Raw genomic sequence first — 22,645 nt, 5'->3', positions numbered from 1 at the left:
TTGTTACCCAGGCTGGAGTGCAATGGCGCGATCTCAGCTCACCGCAACCTCCGCCTCCTGGGTTCAGGCAATTCTCCTGCCTCAGCCTCCTGAGTAGCTGGGATTACAGGCACGCACCACCATGCCCAGCTAATGTTTTGTATTTTTAGTAGAGACGGGGTTTCACCATGTTGATCAGGATGGTCTCGATCTCTTGACCTCATGATCCACCCGCCTCGGCCTCCCAAAGTGCTGGGATTACAGGCTTGAGCCACCGCGCCCAGCTGTTTGTTTGATTTTTTAAGACAGAGTCTTGCTCTGTCTCCCAGGGTGGAGTGCAATGGTGCCATCTCAGCTCACCACAACCTCTGCTTCCTGGATTCAAGTGATTCTCCTGCCTTAGCCTCCCAAGTAGCTGGGATTACAGGCATGCACCACTATGCTCTGCTAATGTTTTGTATTTTTAGTAGAGGTGGGGTTTCACCATGTTGGCCAGGCTGGTCTTGAACTCCTGACATCATGATCCTACAACTTTGGCCCTCCAAAGTGCTGGGATTACAGGCGTGAGCCACTGCGCCTAGCCTGCATGTTTCGTATAACTTACATATGACATCTTACTATCTGCATGGTATTATCACCCCTTATCTGTGGTTTCACTTTCTGCAATTTGATATAACCCTTGTTCAACGTCAAAATATTAAATAGAAAATTCTAGAAAGAAACAATTTGTAAGTTTTAACTTGTGAGCTCTTGGGAGTAGCATGATGAAACCTTGTGCCATCCCACTCTCAGCCCCGGACATTGATCATTTCTTTGTCAGCGTACCTATGCTGTATATGCTACCTAGCTGTCAGTCACTTGGTAGCTTTTTATTCACTTAGTAGCTTGTTAGTCACTTGGTAGCCATCTTGGGTGGTGTTTATCAGATCAACTCTTGTGGTATTGCAGTGTTTGTGTTCAAGTCACCCTTATTTTACTTAATAATGGACTCAGAGCAAGAGTAGTAATGCTGGCATATTGTTATACTTATTTCATTTTATTAATGTTAGCCTCTTACTGTGCTTAATTTCTAAATTGCATTTTATCATAGATATGTATGTATAGAGAAGAACATAGTATATATAGAGTTTAGTACTATCCAAAGTTTCAGGCATCCACTGGGGGTTTTGGAACATAATATATGCCCTTGGGATATGGGGGTAGTATTGTATTCTTCTGGGTTCAGTATTGTATGATTCTTTAATGTTGACGCACGTAGCTCTGGTTTGTTCATTTTTACTTATGGATAGCATAAATATACCAATATGGTGCTCATCCATTGTATCTTAGAAGGCTATTTAGTTTTACAACTATTTGTAAGTAAAAACATTGATGTTTGGAATATTTCTGTACATGTCTTTTATTGTTGTTCAAATATCTGACGGGTTCTCTGAGAGCCTGGCTTTGGCAAACTAAAGCCTACAGGCCACATTAGGGTAACACCAGTTTTTGTAGATAATTTTTTTTTTTTTTATTGGAGCACTGCCAAGATCATTTGTTTATACAATGTCTGTAACTACTTTCACACTTCAACAGCAGAGTTGAGTAGTTGTGACAGATACCATATGTTTTGTAAAGCTAAAAATATTTCTGTGGTCTTTTATAGAAAAGGTTTGCTGACCCTGCTCTAGTGTACTAGGAGAACAATTGCTGGGTCATGGGGTATGTATGTCTTGGACCTCACTGGATATTGCCAAATTGCTTTCCAAAGTGTTTATACCTGTTTATTCCCCTGAAGAAGTGTAGGAGAGTATCATTCCTTCACCTTCTTGCCAATACTTGAAGTGGTCTGCATTTTATGGTGATGAAATTTTATCTCATTGTGATTTTAATTCTCATTTCTCTGATTACTTGTAAGATTGAGCACCTTATTATCTTACTGTGTTTGTGTAGAACACTTTCATGTTTTCTCTCTTTTTTTTTTTTTTTGAGACAAGTCTGACTCTGTTGCCCTTTTGCCTAGGCTGGAGTGCAGTGCCTTGATCTCGCCTCACTGCAACCTCTGCCTCCCAGGTTCAAGTAATTCTCTTCTTAGCCTCCCAGGTAGCTAGGATGACAAGCATGCACCATCCTACCCAGCTAATTTTTGTATTTTTAGTAGAGATGGGTTTCACTATGTTGGCCACGCTGGTCTTGAACTCCTGGCCTCAAGTGATCTGACCCACCTTCTCCAATCTCCATTTCTAGGTAACGCCTGAGCCACTTTCTGTCTTGTAGATTATTTTGTTTTTCTGTAATTTTATATACAGTCATATGTTGCTTAACAACAGGGATGTGTTCTGAGAAACGTGTCTTAGGTGATTTTGTGTTGGTGAGCGAATATCAGAGTATACTGACACAAACCTAGATGGTATAGCCCACTACACACCTAGGTTATATAGTGTAGCCTGTTGCTCCTAGGCTACAAACCTGTATGCAGGGCTGGGCGCAGTGGCTCATGCCTGTAATCCCAGCAGTTTGGGAGGCTGAGGCAGGTGGATCACCGGAGGTCAGGAGTTCGAGAGCAGCCTGACCAACATGGTAAAACCCTGTCTCTTAAAAAAAAAAAAACAATAAAAAAAACCCTGTATGCAGGTGTTATGGTATCAATGTTAACTTCCTGATTTTGATGGGGTTGTAGTTATGTAAGAGAATCCCTTTGTGTGTAGGAATTAAATACTATAAATATTTAAAATGGTTGGGATTTGGTGCTTTACACACTATTGCTTCAAGAAAAAGAAAATAGAATTATTCTTGCAAAAAAGAAAAGGTAAAGATGAAGATGTAAAAGATCAGAAACCTGGATACTTTTAGGAATCTAGGTAGCTGATTCATCAGAGTCCTGCTGCTGGATATGTACCAGATAACAGAGTCTGGTTTTTTCAATGAAAAGAATAAATCAGAAACAGCAGCATTCGGAGTCACCATTTGATTATGATAATTAACTGTCATTTTCCAAGAGCTATCAGATTTTTGCAGTGGTCAAACTATATAATAGGAATATATAGGATTTACTACCCCTTCTTCTTTCATGTTTTACCAATGGCAGGAATCTTTGTGATTCTTCGAGGGATGTGACAGTGCTTTTCTTATTTTGGAGTAGAGTCTCATTGTTAGGGTGCTCCAAAGTCTTGCACTTGGCCTTTTCTTACCATAATAGGCTTCCTAACTTATCAATTAAGAGTTTTGAGGAGAAGCTATTAGTTTTTGTCTAGCTAATTGAGATTCCATTCAGTCTATAGACACGGAGGAGGTGTGTATTATGTAATACTAAATAGTTTTACTGCTTAAATAAGCCCTTTAAATTAGGGCTAAAGTGAAAGCAGTATAGCCTTTTTTTTTAATTTGGACCATTTCTTCAGAAAAAAAATTCTCAAAACTGAATTACTTTGCTTAAATAACGTATGCCTTTTGATGGTTGCTAATAAATGTTTTCAAATTGCTTCCCTGAAGGCTTTACATCTCCATACTACTTTGGAATTAGAATTCTGTAAGAACTCTTAAGTGATTGGGAGTATGTGCTCTAGAGTTGTACTGCCTAGGTTCGAATCCCAGCTTCTCCGTTTACTACCTTTGTGCCCTTGAGTAAACCTGTTTGCACTAAGGTATCCTTACCTATAAAATAGAGGTGACAGTACCTACCTCTTGAGAGTTAAAAGAATCAGTGGATAGTTATTGATACATACATAAGTTTGTACTTAAGTGTCCTAAAGTTTAAATTTTCACAAAGAACATACACATTCTATAATTAGTTATAATAGCTTTAGTTTATTAAGAATTTTATATTTTTATGTTAACAAAAATTTACTGGTTTTGCCTTTATGACACGTGTATTTTCTTGCTTAAGAACATTTTCCTTAGGCTGGGTATTGTGGCTCACTCCTCCAATCCCAGCACTTTCAGAGGCTGAGGTGGGCAGGTTGCTTGAGCCTAGGCGTTCAAGACCACCCTGGGCAACATAGTGGAACCCTATCTATATAAACAATACAAAAATTAGCTGGGTGTGGTGGCGAGCACCTGTAGCCCCCGCAAACCCAGCTCCTCAGGAGGCTGAGTGATAAGAGGATTCCTTGAGCTCAGTAAGCAGAGGTTGCAGTGAGCCAGGATTGCACCACTGCACTGCACTCTGGGTGACAGAGTAAGACTCTGTCTCAGAAAAAAAAAAAAAAGAATACTTAAGCAAGAGTTAATGTACTATCTGATGCTGTCTTTTAATGCACTTCTAGTTTTATATCATTAAAGATTAAAATATAAAGTAGAAAACAAGAAATACTATAAGGAAGACAGTATAAAAATATCAGTTCCTTAATGTATAAATTTAGTGCCATTTCAGTCAGAATCTTAAGAAGGTTTTTAAATTTTGCAAGTTGCTACTAAACTTCCTTTGGAAAACTGTGTGGAAGAATTTCCTTTCTTTTTTTTGGTGGGGGGTAGAGATAGGGTCTTACTATGTTGCATAGACTGGCCTTGAACTGCTGGGCTCAAGCTGTCCTCCTGCCTTGGCCTCTCAAAGTGCTGGGATTACAGGTGTCAGCCCCATGTTCAATCACAGTGCACTACAGCTTCTGACTCCTGGGCTCAAGCGATCCTCCTGTCTCAGCCTCCCAAGTAGCTGGGACTGCAAGCATGAGCGACTGCACCCAGCTTTTTAGGTATCATTTTTTTGTTTGCTTTGTTTTTTGGAGGCAAAGTCTTGCTCTGTCACCCAGGCTGGAGTATACTGGCATGATCACGGCTCACTGCAGCCTCAGCCTCCTGTAGCTGGGGTTATGGGTGTGGTGGTGCACAACTGTAATCCCAGCTACTCTGGTGGCTGAGGGATAAGAATTGCTTGAACCTGGTTGGCAGAGGTTGCTGTGAGCTGAGATGGAGCTACTGTACTCAAGCCTGGGCAACAGAGCAAGGCTCTGTCTCAAAAAAAAGGAAGGCTAGGCATGGTGGCTCACACTTGTAATCCCAGGACTTTGGGAGGTCAACGTGAGTGGATCACCAGAGGTCAGGAGTTTGACACCAGCCTGGCCAATATGGTGCAACTCCATCTCTACTATAAATACAAAAATATTAGCTGGGTGTGGTGGTGCATGCCTGTAATCCCAGCTACTAGGAGATTGAGACAGGAGAATCACTTGAACCCAGGAGGCAAAGCTGAGATCACACCACTGTACTCCAGGCTGGGTGACAGAGCGAGATTCCATCTAAAAAAAAAAAAAAAAAAAAAAAGAAAGAATTAATTGAGGGATATTTAAACTACCAATTATTAAAAAGTACTATAAATAGATTAATAGGATGAGTTCAGAAATAGATCTAAGGCAAAATGTAGTATATAATAAAGGTGACATTTCAAATGAATAGGAAAAGTATGGATTAGTCATCATTTTTAGGTCATTGCAAAATATCTCTTTGTTCATGTTAGGCTTTTGACCAAAAGTGTGACTTGAATAGCATTGCATCTAAGGATATTTATTTTTAGATTTGTTTTTCACTTGCCATTTTGTTATAGGTTATTTTTGTGAATGGCTAAATTACTTATATACTGTAGGTAAATTTTATTTTCTTTCTTTTCTTTTTTCTTCTTTAAGAGACGGAGTCTTGCTCTGTCACCCAGTCTGAGTACAGTGGCATGGTTATAGCTCACTGCACAAGTGAAGCTCCTGGCTCCCCCTCCGAAGAAATTAGAACTAACAGATGCATGCCACCACACCTAATTAAAAAAAGTTAATTAAAAAAAGTTTTTGTTGTTGTTGTTGTTGTAAAGACAAGAGTATGGCTGTGTTCCCCAAGCTGGTCTTGAGCTCCTGGCCTCAAGTAATCCTTCCACCTTGGCCTCCAAAAGCGCTGTGATTGTAGGCATGAGCCACTGTATCCTGCCAAGTTTTGTTTTTTGAATGTGCCTTAGAGCTCTTTCTGAGAGTTCATCTCATTTATTCATTCATATTTATTGTAGTAGAAGTTTTTTTTTTTTTTTTTTAAATTTACTTCAACTTGTTTAAAAAGAAAGGGCATAGCCAGGCATGGTGGCACATGCTTGTAGTCCCAGCTGCTTGAGAGGCTGAGGCAGGAGGATTGCTTGAACCCAGGAGTTCAAGGCTGTAGTATGCCTTGATCATACCTGTCAATAGCATGCACTCCAGCCTGGGCAACATATTGAGACCCTGTCGGAAAAAAAAAAAAAAAAAAAAAAAAAACAGTTTTATCAAAAGCTAGTAAACACCCAAAATAATTGAAAGGGCTAAAGAAGCATGCAATATACTCTAGGCTGAGCTTCTAGGAAATAACTTCTGTAACCAGATTGCACAACTGGCTGGGCTACAGAGCTGTCCTTGCTATGATTTCTGCTAGCAAAATATACCTTCTTGCCACTTTTTAAAAATTTTAAATATTGACCGGGCACGGTGGCTCAAGCCTGTAATCCCAGCACTTTGGGAGGCCGAGGCGGGTGGATCACAAGGTCAAGAGATCAAGACCATCCTGGTCAACATGGTGAAACCCCATCTCTATTAAAACTACAAAAAATTAGCTGGGCATGGTGGCACGTGCCTGTAGTCCCAGCTACTCAGGAGGCTGAGGCAGGAGAAGTGCCTGAACCCAGGAGGCGGAGGTTGCGGTGAGCCGAGATCGCGCCATTGCACTCCAGCCTGGGTAACAAGAGCGAAACTCCGTCTCAAAAATAAATAAATAAATAAATAAATAAAATTTTAAATATTATGAAATATATGTATAGAAAGGTCATAAAACATAAAATGCACACTTTAGTGAATAATTATAAACAGAACACCATCCAGTTTGGCAAGAGAACATTGTCTGCACTGTAGATATTTCTGTGTCCTTTCTGATCTCATATTTCTATCTCCCCCTAAAAAGCTACCTTCCTGACTTTTGTGATGAGAGTTCTGTAATGGTTTACTTGTTTTTCTTAACAGTTCTACCACTTTTCTCTAAACATGATGGTTGTTTTTGAAGAAAACCATGCTGTATGTGTTCTTTTATCCAGTGCTTCTTGGGAGATTCTTATGTGTTTTATGTAGTGGTGTTCATTTTCACATTGAACAACTTGGGCTGTTGCCCATTTTTAGCCCTTATTAACGATGGTGCTTTGAACATTCATATGTAATTTTTAATTATTGTTTTAGAGACAGGGTCTTGCTATATTTCCCAGGCTATAAACTCCTGGGCTCAAGTGATCCTCCTGCCTCAACCTCCTGAGTAGCTGGTACTACAGGCATGCACTGCCATTGTTGACTCATGTATTTGTTTTATATGTATGTTAGTTTGTGGTATATACCTAGAAGGTAGTCAAAGAGTATACATATCTTTACCTTTACTAAGTAGTGCCTAAATGTTTCCTGAAATGTACCAGTATACATTCTCACAGTAATTGATGATAGTCCATGTTGCTGCGTTTTCTTAACCACAGTTCAATTGCTATTGTCAAACTTTTAAGTTATGTAGTCTCGTAGTTATGCAGTGCTATCTCATTGTGGTTTTAAATTAGTATTTCCCCAATGATTAAAGAAACTGAATACCTTTGCATGTTTTGTGGCTTTTTGGATTTCCTCTTTTGTAAAAGGCTTAAGCTTTTTGTCCATTCTCTTCTTTGGGTAGTCTGTCTCATTGATTTGATTTGTAGCAACATTTTATGTATTCTGGATGCTTTTCCTTTGGTGCATGCGTGTGTGTGTGTGTATGTGTGTGTGTGTGTGTGTGTGTGTGTGTATCCTCTTCCATTCTATGAGTTCTTTTTTCGTTCCAGTAATGATATCTTCTGAAGAACAGACTTTTGTAGTTGCTTTTTAAAAAGATGTACAATGTGATGATTTTATATATGTATACATTGTGAAATGATTACCACAATCAAGTTGATTAGCACATCCATCACCTCACATAGTTACCTTTTTTTGGTGGTGAGAACAATCAAGATCTATTTTCAGCAAATTTCAAGTATACAAAACAGTATTAACTATAGTCTCTGTGTTAAACATTAGATACTAAGAACTTATTCTTCTTATAAAGGAAAGTTTGTACCCTTTGACCAACGTCTCCCAAGCCCTAACCCCTGGCAGCCATCCTTCTACTTGTTCCTTCTGTGACTTTTTCTTTAGATTCCCCGTATAAGTAAGATCATACAGTATTTGTTTTTTCTGTGTTTGGCATGTTTCACTTAGCATAATGTCCTAAAGGTTCATCCTTGAGTTGCACATGGTAGGATTTCCTTCTTTTTTATGGCTGAGCGATATTCCATTGTGTATACATACATATTCTTTATCCATTTATCTCTTGCTGGATACTTAGATTGTTTCCATATCTTGGATGTTTTGAATAATTCTGCAGGGACCGTTGAGGTACATGTATCTCTCTGAGAGACTGATTTCATTTTCTTTGGATATACATTTAGAGGTACAATTCCTGAGTCATATGGTACTTATATTTTTATTTTTAATTCTATAATATTTTCCACAATGGCTATGCTAATTTACATTTCCATCAGCAGTGTACAAGTGTTCTCCCTTCTTCACATCCTTTCCAGCACTTGTTTACTGTTACCTTTTTGATAGTAGCCATCCTAACAGTCGTGAGGTTTTATCTCTCTTTTTTTAAAATTTTTTTGAGACAGGCCTTGCTCTGTTGCTCAGGCTGGAGTGCAGTGGTGTGATCCTGGCTCACTGTAGCCCCAGACTCCCTGGGCTCAAGGGATCCTACTGTCTCGGCCTCCTGAGTTGCTAGGTTTGTGCTACCATGCCCAGCTAATTTTTAAATTTTTAGTGGACATGGGTCTCACTGTGTTGTCTGGGTTGGTTATAAATTCCTGGCCTCAAGCAATCCTCCTGCCTCATTGTGGTTTTGATTTGAATTTCCCTCATGATAAGAGATGTTGAGCTTCTGTTTATATACTTGTTGGCTCTTTGTGTGACTTCTTTAGCAAGTGTCTATTCAGGTCATTTGTCCAGTTTTTATTTGTTTGCTTTTTTTTTTTTTTTGCTGTTGAGTTGTAAGAGTTCCTTATATATTTTGGATATTAATCTCTCTTATCACATAGTGAAAGTTTATAAATATTTTCTCCTGTAGGTTGCCTTTTCATTTTGTTGATGGTTTCCTTTCCCATATAGAAGCCTCTTAGTTTGATGTAGCCCTCCTGTTTATTTCTGCTTTTGTTGCCATTTCTTTTGGTGTCATATTCAAAAAGTAATTGCCAAGACCATTGTCAAGGAGCTTTTCCTTATTTTTTTTTCTAGGAGTTTTATGCTTTCTCTTGTCTTCTCTTCTGTTGTCTTCTCTCTCTCTTCTCTCCCCTGCCCCTCCCCCTGCCCCTGCCCCTCCCCCTTCCCCCTGCCCCTGCCCCTCCCCCTGCCCCTCTGTTCTCTGGTGGAGTCTCGCTCTGTCCCACCCAGGCACAAGTGCAATAGTTTGATCTTGGCTCACTGCAACCTCCAACTCCCAGTTTCAAGCAGTTGTCCTTCCTCAGCCTCCCGAGTAGCTGGGATTACAGGAGTGTGCCACCACACCCCGCTAATTTTTGTATTTTTAGTAGAGACGGGGTTTCACCATGTTGGCCAGGCTGGTCTGGAGCTCCTGACCCCAGGTGATCTGACCACCTCAGCCTCCCAAAGTGCTGGGATTACAGGCGTAAGCTACCATGCCTGGCCTGAGTTTTATGCTTTCAAGTCGTACATTTCAGTTTTTAATCAATTTCCAGTTAATTTTTGTGTATGGTGTAAGACAAGGGTACAATTTTCTTTTGCATGTGGATATCCAGTTTTTCCAATGCCATTTATTAAAGACTATCCTTTCCTCAGTGTGTTGTTGTATTGTTTTGTTTTGTTTTTGAGACAGGATCTCACCCTGTTGCCCAGGCTGGAGTGCAGTGACGCCATCTCCACTCACTGCAGCCTCTGCCTCTTGGGTTCAAGTGATTCTCCCACCTCAGCCTCCTGAGTAGCTGGAACTACAGATGTGCACGCCCGCCTAATTTTTGTATTTTTTGGTAGAGATGGGGTTTCACCATGTTGGCCAGGCTGCCGCAGGGTGTGTTTTTGGTGCCCTTGTCAAAAGATTAGTTGACCATATATGCGTGGGTTTATTTCTGTGCTCTCTTTTCCCTTGGTGTATCTTTATGTCTCTACCATACTGTTTTGATTACTATAGCTTTGTACTACAGTTTTAAATCAGGAAATGTGATGCCTTTTAAGCTTTGTTCTTTCTCAAGATTGCTTTACCTATTTGGGGTTTTTTGTGGTTCTGTATGAATTTTTAAAAAATTTTTTCTATTTTTGTGGAAAATGTCATTGGAATTTTGATAGAGATTGCATTAAATCTGTAGATCTCTTTAGTTAGTATGGACATTTTAACAATATTCTTGCAATCCATGGACACAGATTTTTAACATTTATTTTTGTCTTCTCTAAATTTTTTTCATCAGTATCTCACAGTTTGAGTGTACAGACCTTTCACCTCCTTTGTTAAATTTATTCCTAAGTATATGATTCTTTTTGATGCTATTGTAAATAGGATTGTTTTCTTAACTTTTTTTGGGACAGTTAGTGAATAGAAATGCAACTGATTTTAGTATGTTGATTATGTATTCTACAAGTTTATTATATTTGTTTATTCTTTTCTTGGGAATAAATTCCACTTGATTATAGTGTATGATTTGTTTGTATTTCTTAAATAGGAGTCATAACAACAAGAACTAACATTTATTGAGCACCTTATTATGTGTCTGGTACTGATGCAGGTGGCTTTACATGTATTTATTTATTCCTATATCAAATAATTCTTGATTGCCTATTCTCATATTATATGTATATATGTATGTGTATATGAATGAATTTCTGGCTTGCTCAATATTGATACCTGTTCTGTTTTCTCTCAGCAGTTGTGGAGGTCATTATTTCATATATTCCAGGTAGCACTCTGCTGTGAGTGACAGGACATTCTGTATTGTGGGATATAATGAGATACACATGCTATTTTAGGGTATGAAGATGTGTTTTCAGAGTATATAATGTTGGGGAAAAAAAAAGAACTAGTTAACCTGAATATATTAGAGAGTTGATCTTTGTAGCCATGAAAGTCATCTGGGACTCTGCCTAGTTTTTGTTGTTGTTATTTTGTTTCTGGTTTGTTGTTGTTGTTGTTGTTGTTGTTGTTTGAGACGGAATTTCCCACTTGTTGCCCAGGCTGCCCAGGCTGGAGTGCAGTGGCACACTGTGGGCTCACTGCAACCTCTGCCTCCCGAATTCAAGTGATTCTCCTGCTTCAGCCTCCCAAGTAGCTGCGATTATACAAGCATGTGGCACCATACCTGGCTACTTTTTGTATTTTTAGTAGAGATGGAGTTTTACCACGTTGGCCAGGCTGGTCTCAAACTCCTGACCTCAAGTGATCCGCCTTGGCTTCCCAAAGTGCTGAGTTTACAGGCATGAGCCACCATACCTGACCTATCCTCCTTAGTTTTATTAGGCTCTATTTGTTCTTCTACCTCCTTTTGAGAGTCTATCACACCCATCAACAAATTAGCACTTCCCTTAAAAGAGAGGTGTTACAGTTAGTGGCACTTTGGGAACTTAAATATTTCACCTTACTGTGTGGAGAGTTTAGACACTGACCCAGCTTCTGCAGTTTGACAATTTATCTGCCAACCTCCTACCATCCATTCCTGCCCTCATCCTTTACCACCCTGCCTTTTGAACTTTGCTGGGACTCTGTTAAAAAGGGAAGATTCATTTACTGTCTATTACTGATTGTCCTTTTTGCTTATGTTGGATTATAAGACTGCATTTTGACTTTTTTTCTTAACATAATTCTATTTGTTTAAACTTCCAGGAACTCTTCATCTTTGCTTATGACCTTTCTATGTGTTTCATAACTGCTGTGGACGTTTTCTTTTCTTTTCTCTCTTTTTTTTTTGGGGTAACTCGGGGTTTTTCCATGCTGGTCTCAAACTCCAAACCTCGGGTGATCCCCCCCACCTCAGCCTCTCAAAGTGCTGGGATTACAGGCATGAGCCACTATGCCCGGCCAGACTTTTTGTAATATTTATGTTCTGTCCTTTCAGTGGGATTTCGGTGGGGAGAATATGTCATTGTTTGGACTTTGCCATCAAGAACTATAAGTTGTAGTTTGTTTAGTGTTACAGAATACTTTAGAATTGTTGAATGACACTGAATTTAATTAAACAATATAGGGTTTGTAATTTAATATACAGGGATTCTGCCACTAAATATTTGAGTTATCTCAAGCAGTTTTCTTAATTATTCAAAGCATTGATATCCTTATCTGCAAGATGAGGAATAAGTAAAATAAATAAATGAATAATCATATCTGTCTCATAAGTTTGTCACAAGCATTATTTGAAATAATACATGTAAAGCTCTTAGTATAGGACCTGGTAATAACTCAGTAAATGTTATTTGTTAAGTAGTGACTATTCAAAATAGTTACTTCAAAAACAAATCAAGCCAGGTGCAGTGGCTCACGCCTATAACCCCAGCACTTTGGGAGGCCGAGGTGGGTGGATCACTTGAGGTCAGGAGTTTGAGACCGGCCTGGCCAACATGGTAAAACCCCATCTCTACTAAAAATAAAAAAATTAGCTAGGGATGGTGGTGGGCACCTGTAATTCTAGCTACTTGGGAGGCTGAGTCAGGAGAATCATTTGAACCTGGGAGGCAGAGGTTGCAGTGAGCCGAGATCACACCACTGCACTCTAGCCTGGGTAACAGAGTAAGACTTTTGTCTAAAAAACAAAAACAAAAACCAAATCAAGTAGGTTTTTCAGAAAGCCTTTTCGAAGGGAGATTAGATTAGTAAACAAATGCTTAGTAGCGGGCTAAATGATAGCAAAACTCTTTTGAATCAAAACTGACTCAGATTTAAAAAAACCTCTTAACATATTCTTTCCTTTCAGTGTAGTTAGGACTAAGAGTTATGTAGCAGTAGTAAACCTTTCCTGTGGTATGTTTCTGTTAGGATTGGTTTGATAGCTGTATTATAATTATATTTTTTGTAGAATTAATTTATTAATGTATTGATTGATTAACCTAAGTCCTTTAGTAGTTTTCTTAAATTTTTCCTAATTTTTTTTCTATGCTAATTATAATGTTAACATGCTCATTCGGGGTATGTTGCCATTTGTATCCTGACAGTGTATTAATGCTTATATTTGTAAGAGTAAAATATTTTATTTCTTATTACAGCGGAATGGCCAAAGACTATGACAGGTCTTCCCAGCACATCAGGGACAACTGCCAGTGTGGTCATCATACGGGGCATGAAGATGTATGTAGCTCACGTAGGTGACTCAGGGGTGGTTCTTGGAATTCAGGATGACCCAAAGGATGATTTTGTCAGAGCTGTGGAGGTGACACAGGACCATAAGCCAGAACTTCCCAAGGAAAGAGAACGAATCGAAGGACTTGGTGGGAGGTAACATTCTGTTGTTTTCTCTTTCCTCTCTGAGTTCTATTTAGTCCTTTTATGCTTTGCTAATGAAATTGACCTACTACTCTCCTTTTTACTGAAGTTACTTTCTTAGTGTTACAGGTTTTTTAGTTTGTCTGATGTAGTACCCATGTATGTGCATTCATATTTTTCTCATTATTGTGAATTGACTGTTCATTTCTGGTAATGACTCAAAGGAAATAATATTTCAGTGGGCCTCAAGGAACAATACAATACAAGGCTTTATTGAAACCTTTCACATAAATACTGATCAACATTATCTTCAGAATCTAGACAGAGCAGCTCTTGGAGTTCCAGAGTAGAATACTTTGAATCTGGCTGGGGTAAAAAGTTAAGTTAGAATTAACCTTCAGCTTTTTTCATTGATTTCAGATTTACAGCAGACCTTTCCAATTATTATTTTCTTTGTTTGGACTTAGTGTTTCAATGTGTAGGTAATTTGTAAACTAGGAACTGAAATTGATTTCAGTATTATATTTTTACGATTAAAACTTAAAGATTATTCTAAAAATCAAGAGAGTGAATAACATGAGAAGATTTTAAAATTATCTCAATACTAATGGTTAAAAATTGAGGGTATGAAGCAAGTTGAATAGAATCCAGTGATTTCTAAATAATCATTCTAAATAAAACCTTCCCGTAATATCATTACTTGCCTCCTCTTTTTTGCTTTTATTAAATCAAAATTGGCCTTTTGCAGAGAAATAACAAACTAAGGAAAATAATTAGCATCCTTAAACTATAAGGAGTTCAACAAATTAATAAAGTACTAAAGTGCATGGCACCCCTGGATAGGAGAGAAAATTTTAACAACACAAAAAATGCAAAACAGTATTAAACATTTGGAGGAAAAAAAGTTAAACATTAAAATGAAACTATTTCCTGTTATTAGATTAATAAAGATTAAAAAAACCAAAGAGATTCCTTCAGTGTTTTTGTTGAAATGGTTACACTGTTGGTAGGATTTATAAATTGGTACTCGCTATATAGAAAATAAATATACCATTAGCTTTAAATGTTTATTAACAGTAATTTCAGGAATCTATTCTAAAGAAGAAATCTGAATTGTGGACAAAAATATCTGAATAGAGTTATTGATTGCATTATTTTTAATGACTGTAAAAGGCTGGAAGTAACTTGAAGGCCCAACAGCTAGAGAATGGTTAAGTATATTTAGCAAACATATTCATAATACTGAATGTCATACAGCCATTAAAAATGACAGTTATAGATAAGTTTATAAAACTCCTGGTGTTTTAAAATTTTTCCAAGTAAAGATAGACAGAGTAATATAAACTCCCATGTATATGGGGAATGTTTAATGATACAGAAAAATGCTTATGGTCACAAAAAAAGCAGGATATAAAATTACATTTCTAGTATTACCTCAGCAATGCAGAGACATGAGAATAAGATGGGAATATTCTAAATTTTTATAAATGAGTGATGAGATTTTATACACACATACACGTTTATTTTAATTTTTTCAATGGTAACATTCATTTGGTTTAAATTCAGGTAGCATAAAAATGGGATATGCTATGGAAGATCTTTCAGCTACTGCTGTCCCAAAGGCCACCTGGTTTCCTCCACTTGATAGGCAACCAGTATGGCTGTGTGTCCTTTCAAAAAAGAGATATTCATATACAATCAAATATATTATGGAGCTGTACTATGTACAGATGTATCATCATTTATTTAATCAGTCTCCTCTTGAAGGATTTTTATTTCTAATTTTTTTGTTATTGCAAACACTGCTGTGAAATGAAAAATCTGCACGTGTGTTTTTATGCACTTGTTGGTTTATTTGTAGGATCATTTCTGAAAAGTGAAATTGCTTGGCCAAACAGGTGTGTGTTTTGAATATTGATAACTATTTGTCTCTATATGGATGTCCTGGACAACATATAGAACTTTCTGATCATATCCAATTTCAGGTTTAAAAAAGAAGTGTCTCAGTGATGTTGTTTTAAAAAAAATTTTTTTTTTTTCTTTTGGGATGGAGCTTCTCTCTTGTTACCCAGGCTGGAGTGCAATGGTGCGATCTCGGCTCACCGCAACCTCGCCTCCTGGGTTCAGGCAATTCTTCTGCCTCAGCCTCCTGAGTAGCTGGGATTACAGGCACGCACCACCATGCCCAGCTAATTTTTTGTATTTTTAAGTACAGACGGGGTTTCACTGTGTTGACCAGGATGGTCTCGATCTCTTGACCTCGTGATCCACCCGCCTCGGCCTCCCAATGTGCTGGGATTACAGGCTTGAGCCACCGCGCCTGGCCAAAAAAATTTTAAGAAATAGAGATGAGATCTTGCCGTGTTGCCCAGGCTGGTCTTGAACTCCTGGGCTCAAGCAATCCTCCACCGTGACCTTCCAAATTGTTGGGATTACAGATGTGAACCACTGTGCCTGGCCTCAATAATGTTTTAATTTGAATTTATCTTATGAGAAATGTTGAATCTGTCTATGTATTTAAGTGCCATTTATATTTTCTTTTCTCTGTATTTGTTTTTACATTCAGTGTTCATTTTGGGGTATTGTTAGACTTTCTTTTTCCACATTAATGTGTAAGGGCTATCTATAGATTAAAGAAATTAGTCTAATGTATGTGATGTGAATTTTAGGTATTGTTTCCACAGTTTGTCTTTTGATTATCCTCCTGGAACTTTTTCTGTGTGGAAGTTTCTTTTAATGTAGTTAAATTTATTACTTTCTTTTACGACATTTTGGATTTTGTGCCATACAGACAGTGAAGCTTTTTAATAAAGTTTTCTGTATTTTCTTTTAGTACGACAGTTAGGAATGTTTTTGGTCTTAGAAACCCTGTTTGTTCATTCTGTTTGTTTATTTGTTTGTTTGTTTGTTTGTTTTTGAGACATGGCCTCACTCTGTTGTCCAGGCTGCAGTGCTGTAGCACAATCATGGCTCACTGCAACCTCAAGTGTTCTTCCCACGTCAGCCTCTTGAAAGCTGGGACTACAGGTGCACCTGTGCAACCATGCCAGCTAATTTTCTTTTTCTTTAAAAAAAAAAAAAATTGCCTCTTTTGGAGAGAAAAGGTTTTACTATGTTGCCTAGGCTGGTCTCAAACTGGGCTCAAGTAGTCCTCTTGCCTTGTTAATTCATCTAAAAATAGCAATTATGAACCCATTATGTGTTTTGCCAAAACATTTAGTGAGAAGATCAGCATTGTTTTGGTTGTGTAAGTTTCTTTCTTTTTTTTTTTTTTTTTATTTGAGATGGAATTTTGCTCTTGTTGCCCAGGCTCCCCAGGCTGGAGTGCAATGGCATGATCTTGACTCACTGCAACTTCTACCTCCCCGGTTCAAGCGATTATCCTGCCTCAGCCTCCCAAGTAGCTGAGATCACAGGCTTGTGTTACCACACCCGGCTAATTTTTTTGTAGTATTTACTAGTAGAGGCAGAGTTTCTCATGTACACTCTGCCCTCCCCACTAACTTCTAGGCTTCCCCACTGTCAACATCCTTTTCCAGAGTGTTTGTTATTAGTGAACTTATAGTGACATATCATTATCACCCAACGTCCTTAGTTTACATTAGGGTTCACTCTGGGTGTTGTACATTTTATGAGTTTTGACATAAATGTCATGACATGTAGCCACCATTATAGTATCATGCCGATTACTTTCATCACCCTAAGAATCCTCTGTACTTTGCCTATTCATCCCTCCCCACTTACTCCTGGCAGCCACTGATCTTTTTACTGCCTTCATAATTTGCATTTTCCAGAATGTCATATAGTTGGAATCATATAGTATGTAGTCCCTATGGATGACTTTTTAATATATGCATTTATCATTTGTAATATACTGGTTCACTGAGTTATGTAGATCTTGCAAATATTGACACTTTTTATTATACTGTATCATATCCAGTCATGCAGCCTCTCAAAAAACTCCATTGTATGCATGTGATCTTAGTAGTATTATGGAATAAAAAACTGACCTTGGGGACACCCTGAAAAAGTCTTCAGCAACCTGCTGGGGCCCCTAAACCACATTTTGAGAACAGCTTTCTCAGTACTGTTACGGTTTCATCATCTTTTATATTTTAATCTTCAATCCTTCTGGAATTTTAAGATCTTAAGTTATGTAGTAAATATAAAAGTTAACTTTTTTTCTAGATAGCTATTAGTAGCCACTTGAATAATTATACATCTTTTCATTACAGAGTAGCAGGCTGACCAGGCTTAAGACCCGTCTTCAGTGGGAAGATCACGTTGAATTTACCCTCTGCTTGTATTTCTCTGGTTAAGATAAATGTGGATATCACCTCTATTATAAGACAGCATTGCTTATTTTAGAATGATCCTTCAACAGAATTGCATCTTGGTAGGGAAGTCTTTGAATGGACTATACATTTCTATTCAGAAGCATAGACCTTGGCTTCCTTATATGCGTGCAGTTTGTCTTGTATAGGGACCAAGAAACTACAGTCATGTGCTGTTTATTACATAGATTTCTGTGACACCTGAAGCTTACCTAAGTTAGACCCTGTCATCTTGCTTACAACTGAACCATCACTTGGGAGATTAAAAAATGGCTTCTGGTTGTCTGAATTGCTGCTGAAGACAACATCCTTGAAGCCGATATGGTGGCATACTGTATTTCCTGCCGAATATCCTGCAAAGTTAGATGAACCTCCTTTCAGGCTATAGTTTATTTGATCCTGTGATTGTGAAGGTCAGAATATATCTGAGACCTCTCTGCTGGTTGTCATGCTAAGTGGGCTTTGCAAATTATAAACAGAATTCCTCCATATATTTGGGTCTTTTCTGGGCTATTTTTTTCCCTGCTTATTTACCAGTATTATAATTTTTAAAACTGGCCGGGCGCGGTGGCTCAAGCCTGTAATCCCAGCACTTTGGGAGGCCGAGGCGGGTGGATCACAAGGTCAAGAGATCGAGACCATCCTGGTCAACATGGTGAAACCCCGTCTCTACTAAAAATACAAAACATTAGCTGGGCATGGTGGTGCGTGCCTGTAATCCCAGCTACTCGGGAGGCTGAGGCAGGAGAATTGCCTGAACCCAGGAGGTGGAGGTTGCAGTGAGCCGAGATCGCGCCATTGTACTCCAGCCTGGGTAACAAGAGCGAGACTCCGTCTCAGATTCAAGAAAAAAAAAAAACAACTGAGACTTTATTGTAATTTTTAATATTGATAGGCCTGATTCCTTTTCATTAATCTTTCTTTAAAAAATACTTTTCTTGGCCAGGCTCAGTGGCTCACACCTTTATAATCTCAGCATTTGGGGAGGCCGAGGCTGGTGGATCACAGTCAGGAGTTTAAGACTAGCCTGGCCAAGATGGTGAAATCCTGTCTCTACTAAAAATACAAAAATTATCTGGGTGGGTGTTGGGTGCCTATAATCCTAGCTACTCAGGAGGCTCAGGCAGAGAATTGCTTGAACCTGGGAGGCAGAGGTTGCAGTGAGCTGAGATTGCACCACTGCACTCCAGCCTGGGCGACAGAACAAGACTCCGTCTCAAAAAAAAACCTGTTATTGGGACCAGGCGTGGTGGCTCACGCCTGTAATCCCAGCACTTTGGGAGCCTGAGGCGGGCGATCACCTGAGATCAGTAGTTCTAGACTAGCCTGGCCAACATGGCGAAACCCCATCTCTACTAAAAATACAAAAAAAAAGTATCCAGGTGTGGTGGTGCATGCCTGTAATCCCAGCTATTCGGGAGGCTGACGCCGGAGAATCCCTTGAACCCGGGAGGTAGAGGTTGCAGTGAGATCATGCCACTGTACTCCAGCCTGGGCAACAAGAGTAAAAACTATGTCTCAGGAAAAAGAAAAGAAATAAAGTGGTTGGCTGCGATGGCTCATGCCTGTAATCCTAGCACTTTGGAAGCCTAGATGGGAAGATCACTTGAGGTTAGAAGTTTGAGACCAGCGTTGTCAACACAGCGACCTCCATCTCTATGTAAAAATATTTTTATAATTAAAAATAAATGAACAAAAAAGGAAGTAATTATTTTCTACAGAAGAAATTACTCTTTTGTGTTTAAAAATATATAATGACTATTTTTTATTGTTTTTTTAACTTGAATTTTAAAATTTTATTTGATTTTAATAACTTTTTTAGAAAGAGTTTTTTTGGCTTTATCACCAAAAATACCATCTGGACAGTTGGACAGATACTGTGCCATTTTGGAGCAGGTAACTTTTTGCAAAAATTGGGCTATTTTATTATAAGTTATTTCCTTGCTTCCCTCTGTCCCAGCCTGGGCAACAGGCCAGCATTATGTTTTTCCAGCCTTCTGTTGCTGCTCAGTCAGCTCTCTGCATGTCAGGCTGTTCCTTTTTACATGCCTTTTAATCATATAGGACAACAACATGGAGTGCAGTAAAAGCAGCATCTTTTATACCATTGCTTTGGTTTTTTGTTAATAGATTTAAAACTTCTATGTTTTAATCTGTATCATTATTTGTCTTTTTGTTTCTCAGAAACACAGATCATAATATCTTTGAATACTAAGTGTCAGCAGAGCTGTTTGTCCTAGTTATGTTGGAAGCAGCTACTGTAAATTAAGTACTGAGTCTTACCTTTTAGGGAGCAGGTTTAGGAAACAATAATAGAGCTTTAAGATGGTATTAGGGCAGAATGTCGGCCTCTTACCATAACTCTTATGTTTCATGGATTCTTGTGAATGGCAAATTTAGTTTTTACTCAGCTGTTGACTTTTGAGGATCATTGCTGAAGAAAGCTTAATATAATAAAATGAATACCTTTGATATTTTAACTCTTGTGATGATCAACATGTTGATTTCAGAACTTATTTAGACTAGTTCTTGGCTGAACATGGTGACCCATGCCTATAATCCCAGCACTTTAGGTTGCCCAGATGGGAGGACGGCTTGCACTCAGGAGCTTAAGACTAGCTTGGCAAGCATAGTGAGATCTGTTCTCTACAAAAAAAATTTAAAAATTAGCCACATGTGGTGGTGCATGCCTGTGGTCCCAGCTTTTTGAGAAACTGAGGTGGGAAGATCACTTGAGCCCTAGAAGTCAAGCTGTGGTGAGCCATGGTCACATTACTGCACTCCAGCCTGGGCAACAGAGCGAGACCCTGTCTCAAAACAAAACAAACAAAAACTAGTTCTCAAAAGGGATGGAAGGCCAGGCATGGTGGCTCATGCCAGTAATCTCAGCGCTTTGGGAGGCTGAGGCAGGCAGATCTCTTGAGGCCAGGAGCTCAAGACCAGCCTGGCCAACATGATTAAACCCTGTCTCTACTAAACATACAAAAATTAGCTGAGCATGATGGCAGACGCCTGTAATCCCAGCTACTCAGGAGGCTGAGGCAGGAGAATCGCTTGAACCCAGAAGGTGGAGGTTGAGGTAAGCCGAGATCGCACCATTGCACTCCAGCCAGGGCAACAAGAGCAAAACTTTGTCTCAAAAAAAACCCACCAACAACAAAAATTGTAAAAAGTTCTGCTGTGTTTCCCCCATCCTCAACAGAAACCCTCAGAACTCTATAACCTTTCCTTTATAATTGCTTATATCATGATTTAGTCCCTCTCCATTTGTTTATTTATCGAGATGGAATCTCACTCTGTCACCCAGGCTGGAGTGCAGTGGTTCAGTCTTGGCTCACTGCAGTCTCCACCTCCTGGGTTCAAACAGTTCTCTCTCTCCACTTAGGTAAGTTCTTCTGCCAACCCTTAATTGCTTGCTAATTAAGTCATTTTGCTTTTTTTTTTTGTTTGACATGGTAGTTAAACTCACATTTCTTCACATTTCATTCATTTGGTTGTACTGCCTATTCCAGTAATCTCAAAATTTTCCTCTCTGAACAGGAACTTAGCTTATGCATCTTCGTATCTGAAACACATAAGGCATTATTTTGTGATAACGTAGTCTTGTTTTATTAGTTTTAATATATTGAGCTACCTTAGTTGTTATATTTTAATCATTTAGATTATTTATGTGAACTCTATTTATTTTTAGTGTGATGAACAAGTCTGGAGTGAATCGTGTAGTCTGGAAACGACCTCGGCTCACTCACAATGGACCTGTTAGAAGGAGCACAGTTATTGACCAGATTCCTTTTCTGGCAGTAGCAAGAGCACTTGGTAAGTGGGACTTAATTTAATGAAATTATATTGAATTTTCTATAATATACAGTGACAAAATAAAAGAGGAGACTGAGAACTAAACCCTTACTTGGCGTATGGTGAGGATAGGCCTATCATGATATTCTGTTAAATGTTTTGGAACCTATTCGAGGCCATAGACGGTGACTCATGCTTATAATCCCAGCACTTTGGGAGGCTGAGGTGGGCAGATCATTCGAGGTCAGGAGATTGTGCTAGTGCACTCCAGCCTGGGTGACAGAACAAGACTCGTGGGTGTGTGTGTGTGTGTGTGTGTGTGTGTGTGTGTGTGTTTTAAGCCTAATTGAGGGGAAGGTTTAGGTGTCTATTTCACCAACAATTGCCCTTTGTTTATGAGTCACGTTCAATGTTTTGCTAGTTTCTATCTGTACTTAAAGAAGTATGTGCATTTCTAGGCTTAATGTTACTCTTGAAACTTTTTTTTTTTTTTTTTTTTTGAGATGGAGTCTCACTCTTGTTGCCCAGGATAGAGTACAGTGGCACAATCTTGGCTCACCACAACCTCCGCCTCTCGGGTTCAGGCGATTCTCCTGCCTCAGCCTCCCAAGTAGCTGGAATTACAGGTGTGCGCCACCAAGCCAAGCTAATTTTTTTATTTTTAGTAGAGATGGGGTTTCTCCATGTTGGTCAGGCTGGTCTCGAACTCCTGACCTCAGATGATTCTCCAGCCTCAGCCTCCCAAAGTGCCAGGATTACAGGCATGAGCTACCATGCCCGGCTTCCTTTAAACTATTTTTAAGTATCCTATCCTACTTTAGCCCTTAATATTCCTCCTGAGAGCCTTCAAAACCTCTTTTTTTTCTTTAATTAGCAAAGTGAAATAACTATGAAAAAAAAGTTATATTTCTGGTCTACCTGGTTTTAGAAAGAAGGCTAGAGAATTATACCTATTAAGATATCTAGCCGGGCGCGGTGGCTCACGCCTGTAATCCCAGCACTTTGGGAGGCCGAGGCGGGTGGATCACGAGGTCAAGAGATCGAGACCATCCTGGTCAACATGGTGAAACCCCGTCTCTACTAAAAATACAAAACATTAGCTGGGCATG

The 22,645-nt window shown here is 38.9% G+C and overlaps 1 protein-coding gene across 2 annotated transcripts in view; it reads left to right on the top strand.

Moving 5' to 3' along the window:
• Positions 1-22,645, top strand: part of PPM1D (protein phosphatase, Mg2+/Mn2+ dependent 1D) — a 54,009-nt gene that overhangs the window by 7,992 nt on the left and 23,372 nt on the right. For both annotated transcript variants that reach the window (XM_032280736.1, XM_032280738.1), the window contains exons 2-3: positions 13,191-13,419; positions 21,433-21,557. In XM_032280736.1, coding sequence (XP_032136627.1) covers positions 13,191-13,419; positions 21,433-21,557 — 354 coding nt within the window. The remainder of the gene's footprint in view (positions 1-13,190; positions 13,420-21,432; positions 21,558-22,645) is intronic.

This window comes from Sapajus apella, unplaced genomic scaffold (assembly GCF_009761245.1).
Source record: "Sapajus apella isolate SASKATOON/1434 unplaced genomic scaffold, GSC_monkey_1.0 scaffold12, whole genome shotgun sequence".
NCBI classification, from domain to species: domain Eukaryota; kingdom Metazoa; phylum Chordata; class Mammalia; order Primates; family Cebidae; genus Sapajus; species Sapajus apella.
The sequence above is the reverse complement of the archived record's forward strand: the minus strand, read 5'-3'. Positions and strand labels throughout refer to the sequence as shown.